Here is a 24,117-nt window from a genome sequence, read left to right on the forward strand (position 1 = left end):
GCTCTACACCCCTACTTGCAGGCCCTGCACCGTTCCTTCTCCACTCCTGAGGCGGAGCACGGCCTCCTGGGGCATTCTCCCCGGAGGCCCTGCTTCTTAGCAGGTTTCTCCTCCCCTTATCTCAGGGCTTCCCTGGGGTTCTGATCACAGGGTCTCTGACTGTGTTTCCTTGAGCCTTTTAGTTCTGGGGCCCAGGCGTTCACCCTGCTAACACCTGACCCCTTAGTCCCACCCCCTCAGGCTGGGATGCAGTTAACTGCTGGCCCTAATCCCCCTCCAAGGGGCCAGTCACCCTGTGACAGTTGGGTTCTCGCCATCTCTTCCTCCCAGGATGAAGATGAACAGGAGCGGTTTGACCGGCTGCAGGGGGAAGTGCTGCCAGCCTGTCCCGATTCCACCTCTTTCTACAATGCCAAAATGAAGACTGATCAGAAGGTAGTGTGAGGCGGTGCCAGGCTGGTAGTGCAAACCTGGGCCAGGATTTTCTGTTGGGGGTAAATGCCCCCTGTGCGCAGGATGGGGCATCGGCAATACCCTCTGAAACGGCCCCTGTTCAGTTATACTGTACAAGGAGCTGTTTGCAGCCCCGTTCCCCGCTCCCTCTCCCACCCCGGGCGCTGGCGCTTGGTGATCGTATGAACTCTGAATTTCTGCCCGTCACCTCCGCTAATGAGGTGAGGGCCCAGCTAGAAAGGGAATTGCAGAGTGAAGCTGCAGGGAGAGAGGGTCTCATGCAGGGAGTTGGGGGCAGGCGATATAACCTAGCTGAAAGCTTTGTTTTTCCTTTGGGAGAAGGCAAAGCAGACAGGCCCAGCCCTGCATCTGCTCAGGCAGCAGGAAGGGGCAGTACCTCGGGGAACTTAAGGCGGGGTGGAAGATGTGTTTTTGTGGTTGCGTTTAACAACTTTGTGTTAATACAGAAACCAAACCCCAAGAAGGGCTGTGATTGGCTGAGAGGCTGTGTAGAGTTTGTTCAAGGAGCCCTGGAGAAGGGGAAACGGGGCAGAGCACGGCAGAGGCACCCCTGATCTTCCCCCCCCCCCCGCCCCCGGGCTGCTTGGGTGGTGGCCACTACTGTAACGTGGTGGCCATGTCCAAGCTTACAGTAGTAAGGATTCTAAACCAAACCCCCCCAAACCAACCCTCAGCTGATGGGGGGGGGGGGGGGGTTAGGAGAAAACTGTCCCTGGGGACAGGTTATCCCATAACTGCCCACTAGTGGGTTTCTTGCCCCTTCTTCTGAATCAGGTGGGACGGGCCTGTGTTGGAGCTGGGTTACTGGGAGGGGCTCTGGCAGTTCCCATGTTCCTGATGAGGACGACTTTTCCAAATAAGCGTGACGCTGGTGAAAGTAATTTTGTGCCGGCTCCCCTAACCATCTCTGCATCTAAACTACAGGCCTGAAGAACCGCCACCATTTTAATAACTAGATCTTGTTTTCTGTTATCAGCACAAGTACTTTAGAGCCATGGCCGCCCTCCAGCAAATGCACAAGAAACCTGGACTCATCACAGCTACGGTGAAGAACAAACCCCCGGCGGCGCTCCATGTCATATAGCAGGGGCAGGACAGAGCCATTTGCCTTGTGTTCTATACAAGGAAATGAACAAATTGACCTCAGAAAACTGTCAGCATTGATTTCCACGAGAGACTTCTCAGAAAATAAAACTGGGCTAGTGACAAACTGCTGTGGTTCACTAGAATGAAGGTTAGGGCTAGCTAAGGTAGTGGAGTCATCGGACATAGAGGAAGATCAAATACGCTTTCGTTAATTGAACTAGGAGAACTTGTTTCCCTGACTGGAGAATGCAACGCCTTGGCAGGGCAGGAGTGTGCATGTTACAGGTGAGCTGCAGAGGAAAGAAACCAGAGCCTGGGCCTCTTTGCGACAGGTGAAAAGACCTGAAGGGTTGTCATCTTTCTCGTATGTTTTAACATTAGAAATACCAGGAGTGTCCGGGCCAGGCCCCTGGTGGGGTGGCCTTCTTTGGAGGACCCAGAGAATTCGGAGCTTCTGAAATGTCAGAATCTTACCCCCCACTCCAGCCCCTTGATGCCAGGTAAAGTGGCCAGAATGACACAAAGGGGCTCTCAGCGTCTGTCTACGCTCCACACTGAGCCCGGGTCGGTGGGAACTGGGCTTATGGTGTTTCCAAGCCCATGTGTGAGCAGCACGCTGCATTGCAAGCCTGGGTTTACGGTTACTGGACCGGGTCTCCCAGCCGTGCTAACACGTCCATACTGCGCTACGCTGACCTTCTGACTCAGGTCTGCGGCTTGAGCTGCATCCACGCTGCCTAATGACAGGGCTGGGACCCAAGTCACAGCAGGACTCGGGCTCTGCTAGCAGGGTCCTAGGAGCCGGGTCCCTGCTGACCTGAGTCAGACTGATTTGTGGGGGGTGCGAAGGGGGGAAGCGGGGCTTGAGCTCAAACCTGAGTCAAAGCCCGGGCTTAGCATGCAGTGTAGACACACCCTAAAAACCCTCGATCCAGCCAATGGGGAATCCTTGTGAAAGAACGGAAGAAGGCAGCCACAGGTGGTCCTATGAGGACCCCCTTCCTCTTGATCTTGAGGGCACAATATTAAGGGAGAAGAAAGAGTCAAAACCTAACAACCTAGTGATGCTGGGGCACCTTCAGCTAGTGCTGGGCAGCCGGTCGGGTATCACGTTGGCCCAGGGTTTGAAACAGTCTTTTGACCTTGGGCACAATTGCTTCTTGGTACAGCTGGTTCTAGAGCCTAAAAACGCCTTTCCCTCTCCTGAGCACCTCACTTAGTGCTAAATACGCAAGAACGGCCACACTGGGTCAGACCAAAGGTCCATCCAGCCCAGTGTCCTGTCTGCCGACAGTGGCCAGTGCCAGGTGCCCCAGAGGGAATTAACAGAACAGGGAATCATCAAGTGATCCATCCCCTGTCGCCCATTCCCAGCTTCTGGCAAACAGAGGCTAGGGACACCACCCCTGCCCATCCTGGCGAATAGCCATTAATGGACCTGTCCTCCACGAACTTATCTAGTTCTTTTTTGAACCCTGTTATAGTCTTGGCCTTCACAACATTAAATAACAGGGTCCTTGTAAAACCTGCAGGAGGCGCTCTGTCACATGCCCCAATAGAAGGGTGAGGTTTGCCCCTGCCTGTCCCCAAACATTGCCTATGGAACGTGTCCAAGGCTTTAGCCTGGTTAAGGAACATCTGAGGTCCTGTCTACAGGCCAAATTGCAACCACGTTGTAACTGCGGCTCTTGCCTGGCTGTACAAGTGGAGATGAGTCAGGTCTTTACTAGTGTGTAGTCTTCTCCCTGAATAAATCTGCTCAGGGTTTTGTTCAGCCCTCTAATTACCTGCTCAATCTCTCTGCTTTGTAACCCTGCCTGTTCGTAGCTTTAGCTGCCTCTCTGGTTTTCCAGGGACCAGATTAGTGACCAAAACCTGTTCCCCTTTGTCATGCAGGGTGGCTCCCCCTCTATGGAAGGTAAGTAGGATTTGGCTTTAGCTCAACGCTAAGGAGAAGGACCCACACCCTAGATCCCTAAGAGCCTTATGTCACCATCCCAAAGTGGGCGAGATCTTCTGAGGCAAGGCATGTCGGGGTGGTACCAGGCTTTCTTGGTGGCCTGGCCACATGCCCTCTGTCCTCCAGAAGCAAAGGCATGATTCCTCTACGACTCCCCTTTGCTCCAGGGCATACCAACTTGCTGCTAATCCAAACCAACAGTAAATTACTACCCCTGCGATGCTGGCTGGCCCTGGGCGGGTGGGAGCCCTTCCCCACCCATTTACTCATTGGGTGGGGTTGGTTCACCCCCTTATTCCTCTATACAAGGTCTGGGTAGCCTGTGCAGGGGCACAAAGGGATCTTACTCTCCCTGTCACCCCTGCATGGGCCCATGGACCAAGAGACAGTCGAGCCCACAGTCTGTTTTGCACACACACACACCCCACCAGCTGAGAAGTGATTCTATTTGCCTGGTGTTATGTGTCACAGTATTGATTTAAAGCAGCATCCCTCTCAACGCAGAACCACCCCTTTCCCAGAGACCTTGGCACGATCTTTCCTGGAGATTCTCCGGGCTCTCAGGAGGAAGGCTGACAGCCAGCAGCCTGGAAGTGCCAAAGCAGACAGTGTTATTCTCCCAGCTGGCTGTAATCATCTGCCACTGAGCAGAGCGTCTCGAAGGCTTGCTGGAAATCCGCCTCCTCGTAGCCGTATTGCCAGTACCAGTGGAGGTAGGCGTTGGTCTTGTACATGGCCTCTGCTCTGGCCACCACCTGCTGCAGGAGTTCCGCTGAGCTGCCGTGGTTGGCGCAGATGGTCAGCGAGTGGCTGTGACATCCAGGCTCCACGATGTTGAGAGAGTCTGTGGGCCGGAAAGTCATCTCTTCACCCAGACATATTAACCCTTCACAAGCGATGTGTTCCCGAGAGGTCTTCTCCCACCCGGAAAGGGTTACAAGGGACATATGGCACCTACCTCCTTCCCGGAGGGGGAAAGCCCTCTGCATTCTAAACATCTAGTCTAGCTAAACTAAACTGAAATTCCGGTCTACCACTGCGCAGGTGAGAACTCTTCCTCACGTTGGTCTTGCAGCAAAGTGCAGAGCGGAATTATACAAGAGCCTTATTTCTAATGATACACACATGTGAAATCTTCCAGGGCCTTATCCCGCTCCCCTGAAATAAACAGTCACCCTGGGACCGGGTACAAGCCACTCCTCTACCTCCCTCTCATTAAAGCGGGGATCACACTTCCCTCGTTGGAGTGGTGTGATGCTTCATTAACAGGTGTAAAGGAGGGGAGATCCTCCCGTGAAACTCCACTAGCACCACCTCAGAGCCGAGGACAGTCGGAGAGGAATCTCAGCATGAACACCCCACTCACTGCTCCTCAGTCGCTATCGGACCAGGGCCTCAAGAAGGGTATTGAGCAGGGGACTGATTGCGCTGGGCATGTTTCACATGCTTGGCTAACGTAACAAGGCAAAGGTGTGTGCAGCTTTCTGGTCTCTCTCTCAACCTGGAGTTACTGATTTTTGTGTCTATATGAAAAATTATAAATAAAAGACTAATGACCCTACTTCTAAGTGTGCTCGCTGTAGCCCGCAGCTACCAAGAGGACACCTTTCTTCTGTCCCGTGACTCGGTGCTGAGGAAGTTGAAGCAAGCCTACCGCTGCGTTCCTTGGAACCCCTTCCCTCTCAGCTGCTGGACAGGTCAGTCTTGCTGGGCCCTCTTCTGTGCATATTGCTGCTGGGGACGTGGGACAGGCTGACAAATGCAGCCAGTCTGCAAAGGTCAGACCAGAGCGTCACACATTCCTTGTGCTCAAGAGAGGTTTTCTTTGCTTTGGAGAAAAGGTCACAGGCCGGGAAGGCGTCTGAAAACCTGCATAGACTTCACCAAGTCCATCGAACTCACTGCTGGTCTTGTCTAAGCACTTGCATCTCACCCACCACCATAGCATCTGAGCTCCTCAGAAACTCACTTTCATTTGTACAGACAGATGCATAATGAAGGACGGTTCTCCATTTTACAGAAAGGGAAAGGAGACCCACAGAGATTAAGGGACTTGCCCAAGGTCACACAGGAAGTCTGTGGCAGAGCCAGAAACTGGGCCCAGGTCTCCTGAATCCCAGACCTTAACCACAAGGCCAACCTTCTGTTGGTACATGAGGAACCAATTCAAGCCTGGTGGAAGCAGAAACATTGACTTCAGTGGAGCTGCCTCCACATATCCCAGGACTGAATTCAGCTCGAGGTCATTGTGGGGTTTGAATCTGAGGGACATTTTGATCCCAAATCTAGTTGTGTGGGGAGGGGGAAGCCAATGGACTCATGTGGCCTGCTGGCTAGAGCAGTGGACTGGGACACAGGAGACCAGGGTTCTATTCCTGGCTCTGCTGGTGACCTTGGGCAAGTTACTTTCCCCTTTTGGTGCCTCAGTGGGATGGGGGTGAAGGCAGTGTCCATACCACCACCTATATGATGGGGACAATAATACTCCTTTCCTCCTGCCCTTTGTCTTGCTAGACAGTCAGCTTCTCAGGACCTGCTAGGTGTCTGTACAGTGCCTGGCATAACAGGTCCTCTGCCTTGGTTGGGGCCCTCTAGCTTAGAGGTTCTCAAATGTCATTGCACCATGACCCCCTTCTGACAACAAAAGTTGCTACACGATGCCATGAGGGGGGACCGAAGCCTGAGTCCGCCTGAACCCCACTGCCTCGGGAGAGGGGCCAAAGCTGAATCCCAAGGACTTCGGCCCTAGGAGGGGGGCTTGTAACCTGAGCCCCCCCAGACAATCAGGGCTGAAGCCTGGGCTGTGGGGCTTGGGCTTAGGCCCTGGACCCCAGCAAAGCTAATGCCAGCCCTTGGTGACCCCACTTTAGGGTCCCGACTCACAGTTTGAGAACTGCTGCTCTAGTAGACAACAATAGGTATGGGAGGGACAAGCTCACAACTCTACCTTCTCACCAGATCAGACTTTTAAAGAGACCAGTCTCCCAGGCAAACTTCTGGGTGCCCAGAGGTGCCATCCTGGACTGCATTTACATCTAGAGGTTTCCAAATGTATTTCAAGGCAGATGAACAGAGGTAGGGTTCGCCCCGTAGTTAGCTGGGATGTTTTGGAATGTGTAATCTTGCTGACCCTGTATCTCATCTTGAAGGTTGCAAGGAATAAACAAGAAGACAACTGGTTTAGTTTTCTCTCTTCTCCTGCCCCAGCCAAGGCGCATGGAGCACTACTACAGGGCTTTCCGAGGGCCTGTTGGCTCAAGTCAGAGGCAGGTAAAAGGGAACTTGTCTATCTCGCGGGTGTTCTCTCTCCTTCCTCCGCCCGAGTCCCCAGTTCAGGCACATTTGGTAGACGCGGCGCTTGTAGAGAAAGGATACAGGCTGTCCTGCGTGAGACTCACGGGGCAATGAGTGCACAACAGACGATGCCAGGCTGTCCCAAAATACCGTCCCCCTGGGAAATGAGAAACAAACCAAATTCACCAGGAGCTACAGTGAAAACTAACGCGTTGGTGTCACTGAAAACTAGGGGGCAGAGCCTGAGCTTAGTCTGACTAAGGTAAGTCCATGGACAGACCTCCAATAAAAAAAAGCACAAACAGTTGCATCGGTGCAGTGTGATAGTAACACCAGCGCATCAGGAAACGCAGCAATGTGAACTCTCCCACACTGCATGGGTCTCAATCCCCTCTCACACAATCAAGCCGCCCAACAGGTACCATGGAGTGGAAAAATGTCCAACGGCTGTGCGCTGGGTGCGCAGACACCATGGGTGGAACGCACCTGTGTAATCATGTAAAGAAGAACTTTATTTTTTGCATTTAATTTCCAAACAAAGGGGAGATAAAAGTGGCCCAAGCCCATTAGAAATTAAATGGGTCCCCACTCAGCCTTGACCTCACTCAGGGTCAGGGTCAAATCGTTGCTGCTTTGACTCCCTGGGGGGTGAAAGGCATTTTCTGCCAAGCTTTGTTAGCAGGGCAGCGGTGCACCTGCCGTCTCGCCAGCCCCAAGTGAGGGGGAGTCCGGCTATGTCTCCACCGCAGCGTGTGTCGGCAGAACTCACGCAGCTCAGGGCTGTGAATAAACCACCCCCCGGGCGACATAAGTGCCGGCATGGACAGTACTCAGAAGCTCTCCCGTCGCCGTAGCTACTGCCTCTCACAGGGGTGGTTTTGTTATGCCGACCGCAGAGCTCTCTCATCGCCATAGAGCGTCTTCACAGACGTGCTGCAGCAGCATCGCTGTCATAGGCACCGACTTCCCCTGCGTGTGCGACCCCCACTCTGCTCCCGGCCCCACTCCACCCCTTCCATGAGGACCCGCCCCCATTCCAACCCCTTCCCCAAAGTCCCCGCCCCAACTCTGCCCCCTCCCTGCCCCTATTCCAACTCCTTCCCCAAATCCCCGCCCCGGCCCCGCTCCTCCCCTGACTGCGCCATGTTCCTGCTTTTCCCCCCTCCCTCCCAGAGCATGCTAACGCTGCCAAACAGCTGTTTGGCGGTGGCTGGGCGGGAAACGCTGGGAGGTAGGCGGAGGAGCAGGGACGCTGCGCGCTCAGGGGAGGGGGAGGAGGAGGAGGTGGGGCGGGGGTGAGGGGAGCCTGGCTGCCAGTGGGTGCAGAGCACCCACTAATTTTTCCCCGTGGGTGCCCTGGAGCACCCACGGAGTCGGCACCTATGAGCATTGTACGTGTAGACAAGCCAAAAAACAATCATGAGACTTTTTTAATCTCATGAATTTAAAGCTAAACAAATAATCAACGTTGGCTTTTTCTTTGCCTGCTGGTTCTGAGCCCATAAGGTTCAAATTTCCAAACTTTTCTCCAGAACCATGAGCCTAGAAATTTACCATTTCCAAGCCTGAAAACGGAGATTCTCATACAACGACATGTTTCCAGGAAGGGGGGCTTTAAGATTAACCCCAGCTATCGCAAGACTCGTGATAAAATGGAGACGGCCTCCGGGGGCAGCGGCAACACGAACTTTTGAAGCGGGTTTTAGCTCACGAAAGCTTCTGCTCAAATAAATGTTAGTCTCTCAGGTGCCACAAGGACTCCTGTTCTTTGTGCAGTGGGTGTTTGTGAACGAGCCACTTACAATCTCCCTCCTGCAAGTGGCCCATCACAAGCTGCCCCTGATCCTCACAGGCCAGGCTCAGACACTGGGATGTCACAGGAGTTTCAGAGCGTCACGGGCTCTGCTTAAACCCACTGTGCGGGCTAAAACGTGGCCCCCATCAGGTTTAAGACTCCACAGGAGTCTTGTATTGGTCTCTGAAATAAGCTGCTGGGCTACGGACTCACCTGGACAATGAGAGTGAGAATATTAGACTCATCAGAGAGGCTCAGAATCGCTCTTCACGTGGTGGGACAGGCCCCATTCCTGCCTCTTGCAGGCTTGAGCTAGGTGAAGGAATCTCATAGTCGGCATGGGGCAGGCAGACCTCAGCAGCTCCCAGGGTTCCATCCCCACGCTGATCCCACTGAAAAGCAAGGGAGAGACATACAGTCATCTACCACCACCACCACCGTGATACTTCAGCAGCTACTGAGTAGTGCAGCCTTCTCTCTCAGAACCTCTTTACTGCCCCACTCAGACACAGATAGGATGACCAGATGTCTTGATTTTATAGGGACAGTCCCGATTTTTGGGTCTTTTTCTTATATAGGCTCCTATTACACCCCCACCTCCCCAGTCTCCTGTCCCAATTTTTCACACTTGCTGTCTGATCACCCTAGACAACCTTGCTAGCCTCTGCTGGCTTCTTGGTTTCCAGGGAGTATTGCAGGCTAGTTATCCTGTAATATCCAGTTAGCTATTGCTGAGTTTATTAATAAGGTCTTTGGATGTAAAGGACTCATGCATGCTGCTTTTGCTTTCTATGTTCAATTATCTATGCTCCCTTGGTTCCTCCGTTCGCACACTGGGAATATTTTGACTGCACTTAGGAGTTTTTGCCTCCATGCACAGGCATCAACTCCGTGGGTGCTCTGGGGCTGGAGCACCCACGGGGAAAAATTAGTGGGAAAAATGGGAGTGAAACCCCATTCACCAGCAGCCAAGCTCCCCGCCCCCGGCCTCACTTCCTCCTCCAGCGTCTTCGCTCCTCCCTCCCTCCCAGCGCTTGCCCCCGCCAAACAGCCTTAGCAAGCTCTGGGAGGGAGGGGGGAGGAGCAGGAACGTGGCACGCTCAGGGGAGGAGGTGGGGCCGGGGCAGGGATTTGGGGAAGGGGGGGCGGGGCAGGGGTGGAATCAGGGCAGGACTAGGGGCAGAGGAGGGTTGAGCACCCACCGGCGCCAGAAGAAGTCGGCGCCTCTGCCTCCATGCCAAAAGATTCGACTAAAGCTTTCTATGCACTAGATTTTATGGGCCAGATCCTCCGATGGCCCATACCATCCAGCTCTGTTGTAACTGATAGAGTTATGCCAATTTATACCAGCTGAGGACTGCAGTACCTCTAGTGTCATCTGCAGAGCACCAACAGCTGTTGGAAAGAAGACAAATATCTGCTCGGTTCACCTTCCTGTCGTGAAAGGCTTGAGCGGGTAAAGCAGCCCAGCAAGGCAGGAAGCGACGTAGGTGTTCATGGCGGAGAGGGAGACCTGAGGCTGCATGTCAGACACTGGCCCTTTCTTCCCAAGCAGGGCTGCCGTCCTCCTCAGCACGGCATCGTTTTGGAACAGGAGGACGCCGTCGACATGTCTAGACAGACATAAAATGGAGTCATTGTTCCTTTGGAGTTAGGATCTCAGCCACAAGTCCTTAGGCAGGAATCTCACGGAAGTTAGTGGAACTTCTGCCTGGATCAGGACTGAGCAAGTCCTCACAGCTCATTCTGGGGCTACATCAGATGACCATGTGAGTGAAACCCCGTTCGTTTGTATTAGTGGAGTGCTTATGGGTCCCAGCCAAGATCAGGGCCTCATTGTGCTAGGCGCTGTGCAGACACACAGTGAGAGACAGCCCCTGCTTGAAAGCTAAAGAGGCAGGACAAAGGGCTGGGGAAAAGTGATGTGATTGAGATGACTGACTTGCCCAACGCCACCCAGGCAATCCGTAGGAGATGGGGGAACTGAACTCAGCTCTCCTAAGTGCCAGGCCAGCGCCTTATACCTGCGACCATCCCCCCATCTCAGTAGTAGTGCCAAAACTTCCCTTATCTAATCATACCAGTCACTCCAGCATCAGGGGCTGCAGGTCTCAAACCCTGGTCCACAGGGCCCTTAGAAGCCACTACATTCCAACCTACCACCCCATGATCTGCTAGGAGTTGCCATAACTTGAAACTCAACTTTGGCAGAGGACTCCCGGTCTGAGCTCTGACTGGCAAAACCCTGAGGGTCCTGATTGGTCCCCTGCCACTGTTTAAACCAAGCAGAAGAACAGGAAGTTGTCTGTGTAACTGGGTTTTCCCTGCTTAGGACAGCCGGCCTGTCCTGCGCTACCTGCTCCTGCTGCCTGCCTGACCTCCTGGTACCCTGACCCTCACTCCCAGCGTGCCCTCTGGCCCATCTCGGACTCTGATCTCCTGGTATGCAGACCCAGCCTGCCTGCTGCTCCACCCCCAGATCAGACTGCCCAGCCGTGACAGCCAGTCATCAAGAGCGCCTGCCAGGAAAAGCAGGGTAACTTAGTGTAGGTTATTCCATAGTTGCCTACTAGGCAATAGGTCTTGTATTCTGTATTTCTCAGACATCGAGCTCTTTGGGAGCAGAGAGCGGGATTTTGCTCCACACTGCGGGAACCACCCTAGTGAACGGTGATCAGCGTCCGGCTCGTAGCACCACCATTTGCTGCTGACCTATTGTCACGGCCCAACTCCACGGCCCCCAGGAACGTACCGCTGGAGCCACGAAAGGCACAGCAAGGAGTTGTAGTGCTGCAGAGGGCTCTCGCCAGCCTGGCTACCGTCACCGTCAGGATCTGACCCAGGGAGTACTCGTCTCGGATCGCTTCACACAGCCGGGAACCGAGGCCTACGTGGGAAAAAGCCCCCAAACCTGTTCATAAGCGTGATCGGCCTGGCCTAGGGCAGAGAGCTCTAGCAATCACGATACTGGTCTCATCCATACGTCCCTGAGAGGCAGTGTGTTCCAATGGGAACTGGAAGCCAGGAGCCCTGGATGCTAGTCCCAGCTCAGCCACTAACCCACTGTGTAATCCCAAGCCTGTCAATTCAGCTCTGTGCCTCAGTTTCCCTGCCCACCCTTCCTTTCCCTTGTCTGTTTGGACTGTAAGCTGTTTGGGGTCAGTGCCTAGCCCAGCAGGCCCAGATTCGGATTGGGGTCTCTATGTGCAATAATAATACCCACAGGTGGCCACAAGGAGGTGCTCAATGCATGGTGCTAGTTAAGAGCTGATTGTATATTAGAATAGTAGCAACTCTTATAGTTAAGGTGGCATAAGCATTTCCATTCTAACCCCCTGTTTTCAGTTGTGGGTGTGTGTATAAATAGAACTTTCAGGAACTTGCACCTTTCCTGCTGAAATCTTCCAGGATTGTTCTCTTCCTGGCAGTGAATTTTTCTGGCAAGTTTGACCAATAATCGTCGGGCCACTTTTGAGTGAGAGGAGAGTGGGAAAAATATACTTTCCTCATTAGAAAAAAATTCTTGAAACATCCTCTAGCTGATCTCACAGAGGCAGATTAAGCTGCGCACAAATGTCAAACTCACTGAGCTGTGCAGAGAAAAAAAAAATGTAGTGAAAGCCCTCAGCAAATGAGGCAGGCTCTATCGGAGTTCCTGCCTTCTTCACTGCACCTCTTGCAACTGCTGCACAGGACCTCATAAGGAGATAGGCCATTCTGATGGTTTCTAACCAAGTATCTCCATATTATAGTTTTTTTCCCTATCCTTTTCCTGTAAATAAAAAAACCTTAGAAATTTCATGAATAAACTATGTTAAAAATGTTAACATTGCCTGTTAAACACTCAACATCCAGGAAGTGACAGTTACATGTACAACCTTAACTCTGCCCCCATGAGTGCTTGCCTAATTGTTAGGGTTTACCTAATATTTCTCCAATTATTCATTCTAATTAATACCATTTTTCTTCTACCACCTTAGGTACACGTATGCAGCATCAGCTTGTAGTGGGGGTGGGTGGGTTTGCTTTGTATGGCAGAGTCCTCTGGAAAACCACTTTCATGAAAGGTACAGAGTACCAAATACGCTGCAAGTAACAATGAAACATCACAAGAGTAACAGTGAAAATGTGATGGCAAATGTAATCCAGCTAAATTTGCTTCACAGTTACCTGCCATCTCCCCTGGATTGCACCTGTGGAAAGCAGGCTTCTGGTTGGAAGGAAGTTTGTATGGTGCACATGGAGGGAAATGTGAAATAACCTGGGGGGACCTCCTGAAAAAATATAAGTTCTCTTGTTTTCCCATCACAACATCTACCTAGCCCTCCATCCATGAAGTATCCGGGCACCTTCCACATAAAACCAATTGCAAGGGCAAAGTCCCTACACACCAGCTCCTGTACCACCACTGAGGCTATGGAAAAGCACCGTCCCACAGTAACAGTCTCTGCGCTCGACCTCCTTCCGCAGACTCTCCATCGTCCTTTCTAGGAGGTTCTTCTCGCTGGCTGAGTGCAGGCTGTAGTATCCTGTCAACATTAAACCATTTAGAGGCCAAGGTGAGCTCATCTCAGCCATCGGCACTCAGACAGATCCATGCTGCAGGGTCACACGACTTAAGGGTTTTTTTTAGGATTCAACACCTCGTTCATCTCTGCATTGAGGGCATATCGTCTGCATCTGAATCCTTCTGCATGTCACTGGGTCTAAACTAATCTCAGCAGAGCAACGGCTGTTTCCAATGCAGGATGAGTGAAGGCCAGACAGCGCATACACACCACTCCAGGCTTCTCTGGTTTACACCAGGAGTTTACACACACGGGTGCACTGGCCCCTGGATCAGGGGAGCCTAAAGCCACCCTGGCCTCCCACCCCTATTGGCATGCACCAAGCAACACTCAGTGTGAGCAGATGGATTTATTTTAGGGGGACCAGACAGCAAATGTGAAAAATCAGGACCGGGGGGGTAATAGAAACCTATATAAGAAAAAGACCCAAAAATCAGGACTGTCCCTATAAAATTGGGACATCTGGTCACCCTAATTTATTTCCACACGTTCAGGAGGTTCAGCTCCAGCTACCTCCTAGCGTGGCGAATCCAGGTCCTGTGTGCACGCATCAAGAGCATCTCTCTACCGCAGACATGCAGCTGCGGGGACAGAACAGAAGACCGTCCCTCCCAAAACACAGGGCTGCCAGGATACTGGAACACGAGCAGGGAAGGGGCTAGCTTTGACCGCAGATCTGTAGGTGGAGATGGGTGGGGCAAGGGGGCTGAAAGCCCAATACGGAGGCTTGCAATTAAAAAAGGGGGGGAGGCTCTGTGAATTGTGGGCAAGAGAGGAGAAGCAACCTCCAAGGAGGTAGAGGAAGGGCAGCTTTGTCTGTGGGCGGAAAAGGGCCTTTTTATTACTGTTTGTGATGGATGGGGGCATGGTGGGAATATTTTTGATGCCTAGGTGTGCCTCAGTTTCCCTCTGGGCTTTGCATTGCCATGCACTGAGTGCAAAGGGAAGGGATGAAGTGTTGACCCAGCATTCTGGTTGGAAACTAGAGTCATAATAAACTGAACAAAATGGGCACAGGTGAATGGAGGATCCAAAGAGGGAATGGAAACCCCAAGAGCCAGAACAATCACATGTAGTGACCACGGCCAAGCAGAAGCAGAGTCTCCCCCTGCCCATCCCCCCAGGAAGCAGAGCAAAGCCCCCCTGCCCCCCAAGTGGGAGAACAAAGGGGCAAAACGGTGTCAGGTGACTGCGTAAAGAGCTGAGCTCACAGAAATACCGCGTGCACAGCAGGAAACAGAGACAAAACAGAGAGAAAGAGACAGGGCAAAAATGGCTTCTGCAGCAGCTTGCCTGGAAGAGCCTGATGCTGCCTTAGCCTTCGCTTCTCTAGGCTGATCTAAGGACTTTCAGAGCCTGTAGGCCAGGTGACTAATACAGCGTGACCTGGTTCTGAAGAGGCTGCCTGGTGTCCCCGCAAATACTCACTGGGAGCATGGAAGGGGTACAGGACAAGCCCACTGTTGGAGTCTGGCTTTGCTGGAGGGAGCCATGGAGAGGGGCATGGTTGGTTGGCACTTGAAGGCCCAGTTTTGGAGTCCTGGAGGTCACAGGCCTGCCCTGTGGAACTGTGTAGGTCCTTGGGGCCCAGCACACAAGAGGGGTCACTCCCAAGGGACTGGGGACAGGCTGGGGCCTAGACTGGGCCCTGTGGATCTGTGACATTATTAAAGCCAAACAGTGCTACACGCTGGATAATACAAGACTAGGGAGAGAGACATTTTAGTAATAGACATCACTGGAGCAGTGCTAACTGATACTGGTTGAGGATCTCACCCGTCTTGTTTTGCTGATGGAGGATGTGGGATGATTGTCATTTTATCAGAGAGCTAAAGGAGCATTTCCATTAGCTAGCAATAGCAGTGAGGCTTTTACAGTCTTATCATCATCATATGTAGGAGCTCCAGCCATGGACCAAGACCCCATTGAGGTAGACATCATACAAACAGAACAAGAAGACAGTCACTGACAAAAGGAGCTCACAACTGAAGTACAAGACAAGAGATCGACACAGACAGATGACATGGGAGTACAAGAAAGCAATGAGACAACACTGATAGGCTGTGGTCTCTGCACACCAGCAGCCGAATCTGTTGAGCGATAACGAGAGAGGCGTAACTTTCCTTGCCATTGCTTCCAGCAGAGCACAATGGCGCACGTACATCGCAGCCGCAGGTGTGAGGGAGGAGCTGCCTTTCCGCAGGGAGCAGGTGGCTAAGCGCTGCACTGCAAATACATATTTTTTTTCAAACCTTGATGGACATCGTCCACACCCAGAACAGTTCATCTAGGGGGCACTGAAAGATGGACTCTCACCATAAGCCCAGTTGTTGCCTCTTCCTCGCTTCCCCACGATAAGATTGTTCTCCCTGAAAGAGCTGGGAGAGGAGTTAGGAGCTAGTCTGTGCAGAGGACAGTCACACTGAGCATTTCACACACGACTCTTGAGCAGTTTTTCCAACTTGACAAGGGGAATTCCAGAAGATTCTCTTGGGAGGCAGGGGGAAGCAAACAGAGGCCTAGACTCCCCTTGGCTCCTTGCCCCAGGGATCTACAAGGGGTGTGTGTGTGTGTGTGTGGCTGGAAGATGCAACCCAGCTCTTTGCAACCTCTATGCTCCCACCAGGCACACATAATCCTAAAGGGGGGGCAGGAAAGGCAGCTGTGCGCTGTGCATTCAGCCTGGGTTTCAAACCAATGAGACAAGCCCCTGTTCTCCTACCCGCTCTTGACTTGTTTCTGCAGCTTCCTCACCACTTTGGGTTCGCTGTCCACGCAGATAGCACTTAGCTTTCCATCGGGGGAGCAGAACGGATATCTGAAAAGGACACGAGTTGTGTGTATGGGAAGCCCTCTTCCCTGAAGCCTGATCCAGACTCCACCTAGCAGGGTGCTCAGCACAGGAGTTCAAGAGCATCCATTCCTGAAGGCGACTGGGTAAATACACTGCAAAGGGGGCTCCCAACAACTCTGATCCCCACAGCAAATCCTTCCGGAACTCAGGGAACAGTCCTGCCCTGCCCTGGGAAGATGGGCTGGATGACCTACTAGATCTTCTCCAGCTCTCTTTTCTAGGCAGCTGTTACTTCTCAGTTACTCCTGAGGGCATTCTGCGCCAAAGAATTAAAAATTCTGCACCAAAAAATTAAAAATTCTGCAAAGTTTATTTGTTAAATAAATGTGGAGGCTCCAGCATTGCATCGGGGAGCACCGGCCACTGGCTGCACAGAGGTGGGAGATCACTCTGCAGCTCCCGCCCTGGGACATGGACTCAGCGGTGAGGCTGCACCCAACCCTGACGCAGCACAAGGACTGGGCCTGCCCCAGAAACACCCCAGGGCCTGCCCCTGTGCCAGGTGCACCAGGTGTGGGCAGGCAGGCTCAGCAAGGCAGGATCCAAGTGTGGAGGGGCTTAGTGAGGGGGATCCAGGTGTGGGTTGAGAGCATTTTGTGTGGGGCAATCTGGGTGCGGGCGGCTCAGTGGGGGATCTGGGTGTGGGGGGGATCTGGATGCACAGGGCCTTGTTGGGGGGTTCTGGGTACCAGGGGACTCTGCAGAGGTCCAGGTGAAGGTGGTTGGGGTTCAGCGGGGTGTGTGTGTGTGTGTCTGGGTGTGAGGCGGATAGAACTCGGCAGGGGGGTCTGGGTGTGGGGGGTTCAGGGGGAGTCCAGATGCTGAGGGACTGGGGCTCAGTGGGGTAAAGATCTGGGTGAGGGTGGCTTGTCGGGGTGGTTGAGGTGTAGGGGGAGTGAGGCTCCTTGGGAATGGGGGTTCTGAGTGCAGGGGGGTGAGGCTCGGTGGAAGGGTTTGAGGGGGTCTGGATGCATGGAGGAAACAGCTCCCTATACAGGGATCCCTCCCCCGGCAGCTGAGGAGTGATGGGTGCAGGAAGCTGGGGAGGGGGGAAGTTTGCAGAGCTTCCTGCTGCTGGGGGAGAAGTCTGGGGGTGGGTCTGAAGAGGAAGTCCCGTCCTCCCCAGCCCAGCTGGGACTAGCAGCTGTGCCTGGTGCAGGGTAGGATCCACCAGCTGGGTCTTCCCCAGTCCCATCCCCGGCCCCACAGTGATTTACCTCTTTGCCAGCTTCTCTGGGCACCCAAAACATACTGCTGGGGAGGTTCGCATGACTGCTCTTGTGGCTCCCCTTTGCTTCCCCATGAGAAAGTCATTTTTCTGCAGGGAAGCAAAGAAATCTGCGGGAGACATAAATTCTGCACAGGTGCAGTGGCGCAGAATTCCCCCAGGAGTGCTCAGTGCAGTTCCAGGGGTATTCTCAGGGCAGTTTCAAGGGTAGAAACAGTTACGTTTGTTCATATCTATATTGGAATTTTAGACTCTAAATCCAGAGTTTTACATACCCTTCCCTTGGCTCAAACATCCTGGCAGAGGGAATGCCTGCCTTTGATCGGAGGCCAGCAAGGAAAGATTTTGATCAACAGCATTAATCCCTCTGCCCCATCTTGCAGCGTGCTTGTGTTTAAAATGGTCTGTGGAAAGTGAACTGGAACAATGATCTTATTGTTATCAGAAATATAAAGCTAGGAGCACTCCGCAAGGCCGCATGAGGCCTTGTGATGGGACTGCCAGCTGCACAGAGACTGCAGGAGAACTCCTACGATTGCCCTCTGTTAAGAGCAGGGATGGATCACTTAACCCATTTGACTCCAAGTACTAGCAGGCGTAGGCTCATGAGTAGCTTAAAACTGGTTCCCTCCTTAGAACTGCAGAGTTACCATACCGATCAGCCTCTGCATGCGGCACATTCTCCCTGGTTAGGATCTGCCACCACGCCTCGCCAATCTGATTGCCACATTGTCCAACGTGTAGCCACACAGCAGACATTGCCCTGAAAGCAGAAATACACACACACAAATGTAGGAGGTAAATACTTCAAAGAGTCAATGTCAAGTCCTAAAACTCAATTTCTGACCTTTCAAGAATGTATTATAACCCAATACAGCGGTTCTCAAACTGGGGGTCGGGACTCCAAAGTGGGTTGCGACCCTGTTTTAATGGGGTCACCAGGGCTGGTTTAGACTTGCTGGGGCCCGGGGCTGAAGTCTGAGCCGCACTGCCCTTGGCAGAAGCCAATGCCCGAGGGCTTCGGCTTTGGCCATGAGTGGTGGGACTCAGGTTACAGGCCTCCCCCCCACCCTCCAACCTGGGGCGGTGAGACTGGGGCAGGCTCAGGCTTTGGTCCCCCCTCCTGGGGTCATGTAATAATTTTTATTGTCAGAAGGGGGTCGCAGTGCACTGAAGTTTCAGAACCCCTGATCGGATACATCGCATACATTACTGCCAAGAACTAAACAACATACACAAACTACCAGTTTTGCAGACCCTACAATAGCCCCATGTTTTGTGCTTCTTCTGCAGGGGCAATGAACTAGCAAACAGAGAATTGTGTGGGACACTAATTGATGAGGCTGGGCCAAAAGAAAGAATAGGCCAGATCCTCAAGTGGTGTAAACGGATGTTGTTCCAATGAGGAGGAGACACAATATATTTCATGCCTCCAAAGACAAAAAGGACTGAGGTTCACAGGAGAGCCACTGACTTCAGCCAGGGTTTGTGGGGTTCAGCACTTCTGAAAAAAAATCAGGCCCTAAAAGAAATGTGAGTTGTTGTTAACGAAACAGTCATCATCCAAACGGACTCTATGCTCCCCCCTTGGAAATACAGGGATGGGGCGGCAGAGGAGGAATTGACATTTGCAAAAAGGGCGAATGCTACAATGAACAGGAAATAATAATTTTCAAATGCTCTCTCAGGGCCAGAGCCACAGGTCCTTGGCGTGGGTCATTGCCTGTCTGTAGCTGTAGGGGACAATCAAAGCTGCCTGGATGGCTGATGAAAGACTAGCCCCCACCTTTCAGACACCCCCTTGGTTTTGTTCTGCCTCAGGTAGCTACTGGCAGGGTAGTGGAATCCAGCACCTACTGCGATAGGCAGAAGGTTAATTAGTAATGTGGATAACATTTGGTCTAATTTGGACATATTGGTCACCCTAAAAAGGGGGGGGGGGTTAAGAGGCTGTGTCTCTCCTGACTGGAGTTACCACAGTGCAGCCCACACCCCTGGATGGTGGAGAAAGGTCTAAAGAGGAGACCAAGGCTGTGTCCCTTCCACTCTGTTCTCCTGCCAGAAGGTGCAGGAGGAGAGGTTTATGCACTCCGGCTTTCTCATCCGCTAGGACAGGGGAGGATTTGCTTTGCCCCCCCTTCTCTGACCCAGGCGTCAGCTCCACAGGCATTCCCCACCTGTGGGGAGTCTGACAACCAGGTTGCGGCTGTCTCAAAGGATGATGGGAAAACGAAGAGAGTCAGCCAACCACCGGAGGCGCCTGCACCAGAGGACAGTGGTCTGGTGTGGGGAAAACCATAAGCAGGAGCGGCCGAATCCACCCCAGATAGAGCAAGGAGTGGCATAGAAGCAGGGCCGGTGCAAGGAAGTTTCGCGCCCTAGGCGAAACTTCCACCTTGCGCCCCTCCCCGCAGCCCTGCGGCAGCTCCCCCCCGACCCCTCCGCCCTGAGACGCCCCCCCCCCACAGCAGCTCCCCACCGGGTAGCCATGCGGCACCTCCCCACCTCAGCTCACCTCTGCTCCGCCTCCTCCCCGAGCACGCCGCCCCCGCTCTAATTCTCCTCCCCTCCCAGGCTTGCGGCACCAAACAGCTGATTGGCGCTGCAAGCCTGGGAGGCGGGAGAAGTGGAGCAGCGACCGCGCGCTTGGGGAGAGGGCGTATGAATGCTGTAAAAAAAAAAAATTGGGGGCACCGCTTTTTGGCGCCCCCAAATCTTGGCACCCTAGGTAACCGCCTAGTTCGCCTTAATGGTAGCACCGGCCCTGCAAAGCACAGATTTCATCATCTCCTCCCCTCTCCCTGCCCTTTCCCTGCTGGGCAGTTCGGTCTCGATCCCTTAGGAAGTTGGGAATTATACATGGACCTCCCAGACCTCCTGCTCAGGGCAACAAGGAGACAAAACAACCAAGCAGGATTCAAAGCAGTACTGGGCTGTTTAGCCCCGGGGCGGGGAGCTCTGCAGCTGGGTTGCTGGAAACCCCTTTGGATACGGAGGTCCTTGGCAGCTTGGAGCCTAGCATGTCTGGGCAGGCCCCTCTGGCAGAACACTTCACGGGCAATCCGAGGAAGAGAAAGGTTGGCAGGAAGGGGGTGGGAAGGGCTAGGCTAACCAGACCCCACTTAAGCTGCACTCAGCCATTCCACAGCTGCCAGGCTAACAGGTCCCTGTTCACTGAGGGTCAACCAAGTTCCGTGGAGGGACTTGGAGGGCTGAGAGGGAGAGCAGCCCAGAGGTGGAGGAACAAGCAGGCGGCAAGGGGCCCCCTGGCCCACCACTTATTTCTGACTAAATTTATCTGCCTGCTTTAACCAGGTGTGAGTCAGCCCTTCTAGAAGGGCGAGTGAGAAAAGGGATAGCCAGCCTTACTACAGGCCGAAGTATCCTTTTCACGGCTACATCCCGAAGCACAGAAAGCGAAGCTACAGCAAAAGCAGATGAAACACGTCTAAGCCAGAAAGGGAAGAGATCTGCTTTCCTCAATGCAAATTCCAATACTAGGAGTAACCCCTGACTGCAGTCAGGAGAGGTCCAACAGCAACTCCCAGGGGACAGGGGGAAGGGGAGGATATTAAAATGCAAGGACCAGTGGCCTCTCTCAGTGGTGAATAGATGGGTCCTGGATGTGGTTCGACAAAGGAATGGCAAACTTTTCAAAGAGTCCAAATCATCCTTTTCTCCCTTCTCCACTCAAATCCGCAGAAGATGCAGAAGGCCACAGACAATCATTTGCAAATAGATATAGTAGAGAGAGTTCCGGAGGCGGAGGAGATGTTTTCCAGCCATTACTCAATCTTATTTCTGGTACCCAAGAGATCCAGGGAGACTAGAGCGGTATTGGACTTAACACCGGAACAAGTTCCTAAGGAGGACCAGATTCAAGATGGAGACCGTGAAGTCGATACTAGCGGCGATTTGCCAGGGAGATTAGCTTTCATCAGTCAACTCGAGGGAGGCTTTCCTTCATGTGCCACTTCACTAGGTGCACAATGATAGTCAGCCAATGGGACATGGTAATAAGAGGGTACAAAATACATAGGAATGAGAGTAGATCGTGCTGGTAGGGGAGTGGCACTGTATGTGAAAGAAAGCAGAGAGTCAAATATAATAAAAATCTTAAGTTAAATTGTACCATAGAATCTCTATGGATAGAAATTCCATGCTTGAATAATAAGAGTGTAGCATTAGGAATATACTACTGACCACCTGACCAGGATGGTGATGGTGACTGTGAAATTCTCAAAAAAATTAGAGTGGCTACAAAAACAACACACATGCACGAAAACCCAGTAATAATAATAATGGGGGATTTCAGCTATCCCCATACTGACGGTACATGTCACCTCACATCGGGATGCAGAGATAAAATTTCTAGACACCATAAATGACTGCTTCTTAGAGCAGCAAGCTAGTCCTGGAACCCAGAAGGGGAGGGGCAATTCTTGATTTAGTCCTAAGTGGCACACAGGATCTGGTCCAAGAGGTGACTAGAGCTGAACCACTCAGTAATAGTGACCATAATGTAATTAAATTTAACATCCTTATAAGGAAGAAAACACCAAAGAAACCCACCACACTAGCATTTAACTTCAAAAAAGAAACCTACAAAACATTAGGCTAGTTAAACAGAAGTTTAAAAGGAACAGTTACAAGAGTGAAATCCCTGCAAGCTGTATGGAAATGTTTTAAAAAACACCATAGAGGGTCAAATTAAAAGTATACCCCAAATAAAAAAGGACCAAAAAAAAAAAAAACCCAACCCAAAACCAAACAAATAAACCAACAAACAAAGAGACACCACCATGGCTAAAAAGAGAGACAAAAAGGGCATCCTTTAAAAATTGGATGTAAAATCCTATTGAGGAAAATAGAAAGGAACAAACTCTGGTAAGTCAAGTGTAAAAGTAGAATTAGGCAGACCAAAAAAGAATTTGAAGAGCAATTAGCAAAAGACGCAAAAACTAAACAGCAGAAACGTTTTTAAGTACATCAGAAGCAGGAACACTGCAACTATCAGTTGGGCTACTGGATGAGCGAGGTGCTAAAGGAATACTCAAGAAAGACAAGGCCATTGTGGAGAAGCTAAATGCATTGATCTTCACTGCAGAGGATGTGATGGAAATTCCCAAAGCTGAGCCATTCTTTTTAGGTGACAAATCTGAAGAACTGTCCTAGATTGAGGTCAGTAGAGGAGGTTTTGGAACAAATTGATAAATTTAACAGTAATAAGTCAGCAGGATCACATGGTAGTAACCCAAGAGTTCTGAAGCAACTCAGATATGAAATTTCAGAACTGTGGTACGTAACCTATTGTTTAAATCAGCCTCTGTACCAGATGCCTGACACATAGCTACTGTGACACCAATTAAAAAAAAAAAAAAAAAAGACTCCAGACGCAATCCAGGCAAACAGATTGCAACTATAGTAAAGAACAGAAATATTACTAGATACATAGATCGGGGTGGCCAAACCACAGCTCACGAACCACATGTGGCTCTTTTACCATTAAAGTGCGGCTTGCAGAGCCCCACACACCCTCCCCCACATTCTCCACCTACCTGACTAGGGGTGGGGAGCTCGGGACCTCTGCCTTGCAGTGGGGTGGTGGGGTAGGGGCTTCTGCCCAGCGGGGAGTGGGGGGGGGGTGTCTCAGAGCTTCAACAGGAGTGGAGCTGAAGCCCCAAGCCCCATCAGGCACCTCCGTGGGACTGAAGCCCCAAGCCCCGGAAGATGTGCCCCGGCTCTCAAACTTCTGATGATTGTCGTATGCGGCTCGGAAGATCAGTAAGTTTGGCCATCCCAATATAGATAAAAGCAATGTGTGGGGGAAGAGTCAACACAGCTTTTGTAAAGGGAAATCATGCCTCACCAATCTATTGGAATTCTTTGAGGGGGTTGATTAACATCTGGACAAAGGCGATCGGGGGGTGGGGAGGCGAAGAGAACAGACAATATGATGAAGAAATGTTGCTCCTGGGGGTTTTTTTTGTTTGTTTTTTTGTTTTTGTACAAGCAATGGGACAACCTTTGGGATACACCAGGGAAAGGTAATGAAAATAAATTTGCCAACAAAGTTTCCACATCCTGCAGGCACAGATAACTTGTCATGTGGAGGTTTTACGTAGTATTATTCAGTGGGTGTTGGATTAAGCCTGCTGGGGAATTTGGGAAAGGGAGGGGTAGATTTAGAATCCTGTACCAATGCACAGTGTTTTTTGCTTCTGAGGTGCTTGGGGTGGAGGGTGGGGGGGGATGCACAAAACACACAAACCTTGCACTGAAATAAATCTGGCCCTGGCTACATTAGAAAAATCTCACACAAGTCAGCAGATCGGAATAAAGACAGACAGTCTTTAACTTGACCTGCTAACTCCTGTGAAAATTACAAAGAGCCTTGTCATCACTAGGACTTTACCTCGTGTTAGCTAAGTGGAGTTAAGAATACACCTATTTTTCCATAGTGAAGACAAGGCCTCTATCAGTTCTAATTCACATACTTTGTTATTTCAGTGCACGTCTGGATGTAGACACTTATTTTGGAATAAAAGTTCTCCATTTCCAACTTTGCTAAAGACATTTAGCATGAGTTTAACTGGAGTTCAAGAACATGTCCAGAGGGTACTCCTTACAACTGTGAGAGTGGCTGTACTGCAGGTATAGATTCGCAGGGAGCTTTGCTCTAAGACATGGAGATAAGAGATCAGATCACAAAGGGTCAAGGTTCCAAGGCACAACTTATGAGACACTTTCATAGAGGAGACCACAAGTTCTCCCTGTCATTCTGCTTAGGACCTGATTTCTTTTCCAGTAGGTTTCTGGGAGTGGCATGCCTTCAGAAGGGAGGGAGGTCACTACTCA

At 51.7% G+C, this 24,117-nt stretch overlaps 1 protein-coding gene and 1 pseudogene across 8 annotated transcripts in view; one reads left to right on the forward strand and one right to left on the reverse strand.

Moving 5' to 3' along the window:
* KIF9 (kinesin family member 9) overlaps positions 1 to 1,588 on the forward strand; it is a 40,471-nt gene extending 38,883 nt beyond the window's left edge. For all 8 annotated transcript variants that reach the window (XR_010598168.1, XM_065582568.1, XM_065582567.1 and 5 more), the window contains 2 exons: positions 331 to 435; positions 1,451 to 1,588. Coding sequence is in view for 7 of the 8 variants with exons in the window: in XM_065582568.1 (XP_065438640.1) it covers positions 331 to 435; positions 1,451 to 1,558 (213 nt within the window). In the remaining variant the exon portion in view is untranslated. The remainder of the gene's footprint in view (positions 1 to 330; positions 436 to 1,450) is intronic.
* Positions 1,589 to 4,131: 2,543 nt separating this feature from the next.
* LOC101952329 (tubulin delta chain-like) overlaps positions 4,132 to 24,117 on the reverse strand; it is a 43,159-nt pseudogene continuing 23,173 nt past the window's right edge.

Source organism: Chrysemys picta, chromosome 2 (assembly GCF_011386835.1).
Source record: "Chrysemys picta bellii isolate R12L10 chromosome 2, ASM1138683v2, whole genome shotgun sequence".
NCBI lineage: Eukaryota > Metazoa > Chordata > Testudines > Emydidae > Chrysemys > Chrysemys picta.